The sequence below is a fragment of the Carica papaya genome, chromosome 7 (assembly GCF_054855325.1).
Source record: "Carica papaya isolate Zhongbai chromosome 7, ASM5485532v1, whole genome shotgun sequence".
Lineage (NCBI taxonomy): Eukaryota > Viridiplantae > Streptophyta > Magnoliopsida > Brassicales > Caricaceae > Carica > Carica papaya.
This window is the reverse complement of record NC_142315.1, coordinates 24,213,334-24,222,995: the sequence shown is the minus strand read 5'-3', so window position 1 is coordinate 24,222,995 and position 9,662 is coordinate 24,213,334. Positions and strand designations below refer to the sequence as shown.

Sequence of the window (9,662 nt, the reverse complement as noted above, 5' to 3'; positions counted from 1 at the left end):
GGAGGATCCGATAATAGTTGCAATCAATAAGTGCCTATTTTGGGTGCAGATTCACCAACTACCGACTGGGTGCTTGTCCGAATCATTGGCGAAGCAATTTGGTAATTTTTTGGGTACGTTCAATGATTATGACATGACTCACCCTCACATGCACACGGGCGGTTACATGCGTATCAGGGTTGTGTTGGATGTCTGTCAGCCACTATTTAGAAGGAAGAAACTCCTTAAGAAAGACGACTCAACAACATATGCCTTCTTCAAATATGAACGACTCCGTATTTATTGTTACTTGTGTGGCCAGTTGGGTCATTCAGAATCCTTCTGTAAACTATTTATTCATCCCCATTTAGCAATGTTGAAGCAAGAATGGGATGACTCGCTGAGGACCAATCCATGTCGAAATCCGCCACAGGTTAGTCGCTGGTTACGGGATAGTAACGGTGGTGTTCTTCCTGATTTAACGGTACGTTTTGGGATGTCCGGGGATATTCAGGCGATGTCATTGGCGGTTTCTCCACAGTTATTATCCCCAAAGAACATTGATATGTTGAATTCAAAATTAGGCGGGAAGGGATGGGCGGGGGCAGAGCCTATGACCCAAGATGACTTTTTGGGCCGTGAAATGGGTTTACAGGGCGAAGTGGGTTATGGAGGAAATTGGTTTAGCCCAAGATGAGGGTAAGAAACGGCCACGCCAAAAGTGACCTCTGGTTTCTGACTCTACTATACGGTTGATAAGAGAGGAGTCGGGCGCCATGATGGTCATTAGTTGGAATTGCTGAGGGCCTGGCAACCCTCGTGCAGTACTAGCTCTACAGGAGCTAGTCTGAAAAAACAAGCCAGACATCGTGTTTCTCTAAAACATTGGTGATAAGAGAAAAGCTGGACACGATTAAAGTTAGATTGGGTTACCAGAAAGTTTCTGGAGTAGAGATAGATTAGGGAAAAGTGGTGGGCTTGTGGTATTTTGGTCAGACAATTAGAACATATCAATCATATCTTATTCCTTGCACCATATAGATATGTGAATTGAGCAGGTGGATGGCAGTTTATGGATACTCACTGGTTTCTACGGTCATTCACGGCGACATCAGCGGTCCGAAACTTGGCAGGTATTACGCGCTTAGGCGGAGGCACGAAGTGAACCATGAGTTGTTATTGGTGATTTTAATAGTATCATTTCAGCAGATGAAAAGGATGGTTGAGCGAAGCCATCCCAATATAGTATGATGAGTTTTTAGGACACATTTGATAGTTGTCAATTGGGCGACTTGCCTTTAGTTCGGTATACATATACATGGTCAAGAGGGTTGGGGGATATGGTGATCAGAGAACGCTTGGACAGACGTGTTGTTAATGATCAGTGGTTAGCTTTTTTTCCTTTTGCAAGACTGGAGAATATGGTAGCACCAGTGTCAGATCATTCCCCTATCATGTTGTATTGTGATTCGAAGCGTAGTGAGTGTATCCACAAGACAATCAAAATTGAGAATGTTTGGCTTCTCAACCCGGAGTTAGAAACCGAGGTACGTCGAGGGTGACAATCCGTTAGTTCGGCAAGTCTTGCTACCAAGATTGCTAGCTGTGGAACTCACTTACAGTATTGGGGTGACACCAAGATGCATGATTTTAGAGACCGTAAACGGTCCTTGTATGCAAAGATACGACATGTAAGGAAGAGTGGGGGACAAACATAGGCAAATTCACTTCCATCCTTAAATGAATAATATATCAGAGTAATGGAATAAGAGGAAGCTTGCTAGCGCCAAAGAGCAAAGAAATTTTGGTTATCATACGAAGACAAGAATTCTAAACATTTCCACAGGCAGGCAACTCAAAGGAAGCAGCGAAATAGGATCTCTATTCTGTAGGATAGTAATGGGAATTGGATTCGGGATCTTGATGCAATACAGAACCATATTTTAGCATATTTTACTGATCTCTTCTCTGCGTCTGGAGGCAATTGTGAAGCGGTTGTAGAGAAGGTTGAACATAAAGTCCCGGAGAAAGTTAATGATTTTTTTGCTCTAACCACTAACAGAGGCTGAAATAAAAGAGACAACATTCCAAATGCACCCGAACAAAGCCCCAGGACCAGACGACATAAATCCAGCTTTCTTTCAGAATTTCTGGGCAATTGTTGGACCATATATTATAGAGAACTGTAAGAAATGGTTTACACAGGGGTTCTTCCCGACTCAATTGAATGATACAGTGATTGTTCTTCTTCCAAAGATAGATAGTCCGATAAGTGTTAAGGATCTGCGTCCCATCTTACTATGCAATGTGGTGTATAAAATATTTTCAAAGGTGCTAGCAAATCGCATGCGTAGTTGTTTACCAGATATAATATCGGAATACCAATCAGCATTTGTTCCAGGTAGAAATATGACTGATAGTATCCTCCTTGCGTTTGAAATTATCCATCAAATGAAGTTGGGGAGTAAGAAAAGGAGGTCTGATGTGGCATTAAAGGTTGATATAAGTAAAGTCTATGATAGGGTTAGGTGGGAATATTTAGAATCTGTGTTGCTGAAGCTCGATTTTCATAACTGTTGGGTGCAACTGATGATCAACTGTGTGTTTATTGTGAATTATAGAATCCGTATAAATGGGCAAGATATTAGATCGATTGTCCCATGCAGAGGGCTACGGCAAGGGGATCCTCTGTCACCTTATCTCTTTATTTTATGTTATGTGCAGAGGGCCTTTCTGCCATGACCATGCATGCTGAAAAAAGGGGCTGGATACATGGGGCAAAACTTTGTCGTCGGAGTCCTAGTATATCTCATTTGCTATTTGTAGATCACTCTTTCTTTTTCTTTAATGCTGATGAAGATGAGAGTCGAAGAGTGAAAACTATATTGAACCAATATGAGGAGGCATCTGGTCAGGTAATAAATTTCCAAAATTTTGGGGGCTTTTATAGTTCTAATACGCCACTGGAACTTTGTTCTCATCTAAATAATATTTTGGAAGTACACAACTCAATCAATCATGGTTCATATATGGGACTCCCATCATTGGTGGGTAGAAGTAAGAAAAGTGCATTTGCATTTATCAAATACATGTTTGTGAAGATGATGAAGGGTTGGACACATAAATTTTTGTCCTGAGCGGGAAAAGAGGTGTTATTGAAGTAAGTGATGCAAGCTCTTCCTGTATTTTGTATGGGGGTTTTCCGTCTTCCGAGTGGTTTATGTGATGAACTTGAGAAAATGATGAATAGCTTCTGGTGGAGATCGAAGAGAGACGGGCGGAAAAATATGCATTGGTTATCTTGGTCTTCAATGTGTCGAAGTAAGATGGAGGGAGGATTAGGTTTCCGCAAACTTCAAGCTTTCAACACCGCTCTGTTGGGTAAACAGCTCTGGCGTATGCATAGTGATCCCCATTCTTTGGTGGCGAGAGTGCTGAAAGCCAAGTACTTTCCACATGGTGATATTACTAGTGCGCCATTGGGATCAAATCCAAGCTTCACATGGAGGAGTTTGTTATCTGCAAGAGAAATGGTCTGTAAAGGAATGTGATGGGTTATTGGCAATGGAGACCGAGTGCAGGTGTGGCAAGATCCATGGTTACCGAGGGAGAATGATTGTTATGTTCAAAGCCCCTGTGTTCCTAGATTTGAATATATGCAATTCTCGGATCTCATGAATGAATATCGCTTGAGTTGGAATGTTGATATGATGAAGGGTTTACTCATTGAGGAGGAGGCGGAGCTTGGTTTGAGTATTCCTCCAAGTGTGTGGCATAGGCAAGACAGGTGTATATGGGCACCCTCACGGACTGGAAAATATAGTGTCAAATCGGCTTATTATAGCCAATTGGAATGGAGAAGGCCATCTGTTGGGAGCACGACTAGTTTATGGAAGTGTGTATGGAAAGTCAATGTCCCTCCGAAAATAAAAAACTTTATGTGGAGACTTATGCGTAACATCCTCCCTGTAAAAGAGAGATTACATTAGAAAGGGCTGCCTAACAGTACAGAATGCCCTCGATGTGGGGAAACAGAAACCATTATGCATGTGTTTCTGGAGTGTGCTAAAGCACGAGGTTGCTGGAGATTGATGAATATCCAGAGTTCTCTATTGAGAGTTACTGATATTCTCGTTTGGGGTGAACAAATGGTCGATTCCCATACGCCTCAAATGGTTGATGAGTTATTTTGTTGCTTATGGAGACTTCGGTATGAAAGAAATGCTTGCACCTGGAATGAAAAACAGTTTGCGGATCAGACGACTGTGTATTTATCACGCAAAATCCTAATGGAGTGGAGACAAGCCCAGGCTATTCGGGAGAAAGGATATGGGCAGGCTAACCAGTTTACAGAAACACATATTGTGTTGGCAGGCGCCGGTAGAAACGCAATGGAAGTGCAGTATTGATAGTAAGGAGTGGCCAGGTGATGCTATAGCGGGATTCGGAGCTGTTCTTCGAGATTGTAACGGTACAGTGGTAGCTGCATTCTCTGGACAAAGTATGGTGGGTTGCCAGATGCGTTTCGAGGTACTATTAGGATGCCGTCAGTCCTTATGACACTTAGCATCTTCTGTTCAAGGGTCAGGGATTATGGAGGTTGATTCTCAAATGGTTCAGAGAGCTCTGACTTCAGCTGAAACTGACTACTATGTTTTTTTTGCTGTATTGTGGATGATTGTCGTGCGTACTATATGGGTTAGGAGATCATGTAATCGGGTAAGCCCAAGAAATAGCAAAAGCATCACGCTTGTATCCATGTGAAATTTCATATATGGGAGGATTTTCCTCCTTACATTACTCTACTTTTTTTTTAATTAAATAATGCATTTATGGGTATTTACAAAAATAATAATAATAAAAATAACAGTGAGATTTTCTTTAATTTTTTTAAATAAAATAATAATAATAAAACTCCATGAATTTCTCAACCGCCAAACGACCAATAAAACGCGCGTGAAACCGTCCAAGTCTTCCATGTCCTGGAAGTTCGAATCCCAACTGTCATGACTCAATTGGTGTCTCCTTCCCACTCTGCCAAGAAGAGAGAAAAGGAATGAGAGAGAGCATCTCTCTGTCTCCTCTGTTTCTCTGCTCCGAAGAGAATCTCCACCGACACAAGCTCCTGAAAAAGAGAAAATCCTGACCCTAACTCTCTCCAAAGAATCTCCTCCCTAATAAACCCCGTTTTACAGATCTCAGCTATCGCATGATTGGTAAAGACCCTCACGCGAATGCTCTCCCGATCTTAAGATCATCTTCATTTTCCATTGAATTTCTTCCCCTAAGCATGCTGAGAATCGATGTCGAGGAGTTTTCCCCGAGGGTTTCCGTCGACAGGCCACGCAGGTCTTTGGCATTGCCGTTATCTCCTCTGAAGATAATTGATGGACTCTCTCGCAAGAGCTTTTCGTATTGTAAACTGCCTGTGGAGCCTCTCAAGCTCTCTGTTCTAAAGTTGGATGGCTCTTCTTTTGGTAATCCTCCCTCTTCTCTCTCTCTCTCTCTCTCTCTCTCTCTCTCTCTCTCTCTCACTCTCTCTCTCCCCGTCTTTTCTTTTGTGCGGTTTGTGTTTTCTGTTTTTCTTTCTCCGTTTGGTTACCGAGAAACTTGTTGTTAGGGCAGGGAGAAAAAGTGAAATTAGATGTTTCGCTTTTTAGTTAATTGTTCGAATTATGGAGCTTAATTGAGTCGTTTGGTTTTATAGATATTGAAGTTATGGCAACAGCTACCATTGGGGAACTCAAGTTGGCAGTAGAAGCTGTGTTTTGTCAGATGCCGAAGAAGGGACCAGGGATGATTTCGTGGTAGGTATTTCCTTTTTCCTAATTACAAATCGTTCTCCATTGGTTTTGGGTACTAACGTTTATTTACTTTGACTGAAATGGATAAATGATTAACGAAGGCCGCATGTATGGGGGCACTTTTGCTTGTGCTATGAAGGTCAGAAGCTAGTTGCAGAAACTGATAACATCAGCAACTATGGCATCAAGGATGGTGATCAGGTTTGACAGGTCCCTTTTAGTTCTAAGCATAATTATAATGTGAAAGGTAGTAATCCCTGTTATGATACCGAATATCTTTGACCTAAAATCATATAACCTCATAATACAATGCGATTTTAATTGATTAACTCAAGCAATGCTAGGTGCTCATCAGATCTTTATATATGAGGGTGTGGCTAGGCAAGAAAATTGTCCAAATACTAGACATTGGACATGGACAGTTACTACATGGTAGTCATAAGTTCTGGTGGGTTTCAAAATATGATTATTTCAAATTTCCCATTAGTACATGCTTAGGATCACATATATCTGATGTTCCCACGCCCTTTTAAGACCCAGAAAAATATTTGATTAGGATTTAAATTTGCAGCCGATTGGAATTAACAAAAAGCTGCATGTTTATCTTGTTTCTAATTTTAGTTATGCTGAATCTTGGCTGGACTCAGTTTGTTGTGGCAATGATTTTTGAAATTAATACGTGGACTTTAAAAACAGTTGATTCTCTGAGTTCTTTTTCTCATATCATGGTTATCACGTTATTAAGTTATTTATTGCAATTTCGTTTGTTAATGATTTTTGTTTTCTTTAGAGTTTGCAGTTATATTATATCTTTGTTCTAGTGATTCACAGTTATTGCTTTGTTGTTCAGCTTTATTTTATTCGACATATATCAAATACCTACATAGTGATGAAGAGCCGGCGAAAGAAGAAAGATACTACACCAAAACAGGAGAAATGGTAAGGATTTCCATATTCTTTTCCATGCATTAGATTTTCTCACATCCTAGTAAGATGATAGATAAATCTTTTGCAACGGAAATACCCTGATTGAATCGTGTTCCACAACTATGAAATTATGACTGTAGCACCCATGTTCAAAATGACTATTCACTCATCATAAATCTAAAGATTTAGGATCAACAAACTCTATTACAGAGGTGGTTGTTCGGAAATGGCCAAATGAACAATAAACATGTACTTCACATATTTAGTGAGTTCTGCAAATTGGGTTACTTATTTCAACTGTTGTAGGACACTATCAGAATCAACAATCTGTGAAGAGAATGAATGGAACAACAAAGATGATGATGATTTTGGGAATATAGAGACTGGGGATTACGAGTATTATGAAGATAAGAGTAAGGAGATTATCAATAAGGATATACATAATTGTCCTGGCATGTTGAGAGGTTGGTTACCATACACAAGGCTGCCAATTTCAAGGAAGACAAAGCGGAGAGATTTAGCTTGTGCCTCAGCCTATGGCTGCAGTTTTTTTAACAGTTTCAGAGAAATTATACGGCTATGTGGTAGAAGAAACTCTTATCGAAGGGATAGGTGGAGATGGGAAAAATGTTGAAAAATTATTTGTCTGAAATGCGCCATGAACACCACCTGCTTTTATCTGTCAGCATTGACAGTGCTGGCATGAAGGAGCTGATATAGCTCCAGATTTCAACATGCTGACGGAAAAGTGTCTTCATGTTAAAATTTTGATTTTCCTATTCAGAATTAGTTCACAGCAACGCTCTCCTAGATAGACTTGCAGTAGTATTTGGTAAGTTACTTCTTGTCTTTGTCCTTGGGTCCTAAATGGCTGAGGATGGCAATAATTTGCATAGGCAAGGAAGCAGTTGAAAAGAGAAGTACTCAACTTTTGTTTAAGCACATGAAAATAAGAAGCAAAGGGAATTCAAAGAAGAAAAAGGATAAATTTGTTCAGTGTATGTTTCAAAACAGATAAATGGGTTCTGAACATATCTTTTGAATTGAATCTGAAATTTAAAACGAAACACTTTTCTTTTTTTTTTTGGGTCTGGGCCTGGGCCTTGACCTGGTTAAGAATTCTTCTTAATAATGAAAAAACAAAAGTAAACGACTAGAGTTTCAACAGTTCGCTTTTGATGCATCAAACTACAGCCTCACCAATTTTGTGTGGCGAATAACGAGATAGCATTTCGCAATATCTCCTCCTCCCTCTACACACCCACGATACACGAACCAAACCAGAAGCACCACCATCAAACCCATCTTCTTCTTCTTCTTCTTCTTCTTCTGCAACCAACCACCACACTCCACCATGGCCAACATGATCATGGCCTCCTCAAAACCTCTCATCTCACCCACCTCCTCCCTCCCCTTCCCCAAACCCACTCCCCAAATCTCCCTCCCCAGAATCCCTAAACTCCCCAAACTCCAACACATCCTCTCCCTCTCCCCCTCCTCCGCTCTCAAATCCTTCTCCCTCCTCGCCGCCACCTCCCTCTCCTTCGCCCCTCCATCCCTCGCCGAAGAAATCGAGAAGGCCGCTCTCTTCGATTTCAACCTCACCCTCCCTATCATAATGGTGGAATTCCTGCTCCTCATGTTCGCTCTCGACAAGATCTACTTTACCCCACTCGGGAAATTCATGGACGAGCGGGACGCCGCGATCAAAGAGAAGCTGGCGAGCGTGAAGGACACGTCGGGAGAGGTGAAGCAGCTGGAAGAGCAAGCTGCGGCGATTATGAGGGCGGCTAGAGCGGAGATATCCGCTGCGCTGAATAAGATGAAGAAGGAGACGCAGCTGGAGGTGGAGCAGAAGCTGGGGGAAGGGAGGAAGAAAGTGGAGGCGGAGCTACAGGAGGCTTTGGCTAATTTGGAGAAGCAGAAGGAGGAAACTATTAAGTCACTTGACACCCAGATTGCGGCTCTCAGTCAGGATATTGTCAAGAAGGTGCTTCCTCTTTAAAGAAAACGACATCGTTTTTTCAACCATTTTCGTCTGTTTTTCTTCTACAATTTCCGTCTGGGTTTTACCTGGCTTGTAGTTAATAATGGTTAATGTACTTACCAGATAAATGTAATTGCAGACAGATTGCTTTTGTAACAGGGGATTATTTGAAACCCCTCTCTCTTCTTCTTCGTCTTCTTCAATATTGTTAATAGCTTCAATTGTGTAATTCTTTTTTTTTCTTCCCCATTTTCTGGGTACTTATATGGTGAATTTTGGAATCTCTGAGAGAGTACGAAGAGTAATAATATTATGCTACACTGTTTTTACTTGGTGGGTTTGATTCGTTAAGTCCTTTTTAATGAATACTTCCATAAAACTTTTGGGTAGGAAATTTGTACAATTCATTTTCCGACTAGGCAAACAGGTTTTAGATGACTTGCTGCCATTACATGGGTAATACAACGTCAAACAACATGTACATACATACATATATACATATTCTTGGTGGCTGGTTTCGTACATCACCAAATCTTTTTGTTTTTGCCCGTTCCGTTCGGTGGGAGGTAGTCTCTCAAAATTTTCTCAATTTAAAGGAATTTACTTCAAGGATAGCTTTTATATGGCAAACTAGTCTTGGATTAAAATATATTATAGTTATATATATATATATATATGCTAATGATGTAATTTAAGTATATCATAACAAATTTTTTTTTGTAATAAAAATCACATTAAAATTTAAACAGAGTAATTTAAAAAATCTTTTTGAGGTTTATTTTTATAGCAAAAATATTTCTGTTAAATTTATATTTAAAATTTTGATTATGTATGGCTATTTGGCAATCAAGTAGTATAACATTCACATGAAATTATTACAAAATCATTAAATTTCTCGTCAGTTAATTAATAAATTACTTACTCAAATGATAATTTTATTTTAATTTTGTTTATTTTTAAAATTT

General features: G+C 40.2%; 3 protein-coding genes across 3 annotated transcripts; all 3 read left to right on the top strand.

Annotated features, from left to right (window-relative positions):
* Positions 1-1,545: 1,545 nt before the first annotated feature.
* On the top strand, positions 1,546-4,801 carry LOC148253081 (uncharacterized). The gene is made up of 5 exons (XM_088208527.1): positions 1,546-2,714; positions 2,930-3,036; positions 3,145-3,527; positions 3,696-3,878; positions 3,969-4,801. The coding sequence occupies exons 1-5, from the start codon at positions 2,071-2,073 to the stop codon at positions 4,386-4,388; spliced, it is 1,737 nt and encodes a 578-aa protein (XP_088064653.1). The 5' UTR covers positions 1,546-2,070; the 3' UTR covers positions 4,389-4,801.
* Positions 4,802-4,940: 139 nt separating this feature from the next.
* On the top strand, positions 4,941-8,152 carry LOC110806428 (Ubiquitin-like superfamily protein). Its single transcript, XM_022031292.2, has 5 exons — positions 4,941-5,456; positions 5,687-5,786; positions 5,885-5,984; positions 6,634-6,722; positions 7,017-8,152. The coding sequence occupies exons 1-5, from the start codon at positions 5,189-5,191 to the stop codon at positions 7,342-7,344; spliced, it is 885 nt and encodes a 294-aa protein (XP_021886984.1). The 5' UTR covers positions 4,941-5,188; the 3' UTR covers positions 7,345-8,152.
* PDE334 (ATPase, F0 complex, subunit B/B', bacterial/chloroplast) lies at positions 8,065-8,926 on the top strand. The gene has a single exon (XM_022031293.2). The coding sequence runs from the start codon at positions 8,065-8,067 to the stop codon at positions 8,713-8,715; it is 651 nt and encodes a 216-aa protein (XP_021886985.2). The 3' UTR covers positions 8,716-8,926.
* The last annotated feature ends 736 nt before the right edge of the window (positions 8,927-9,662 follow it).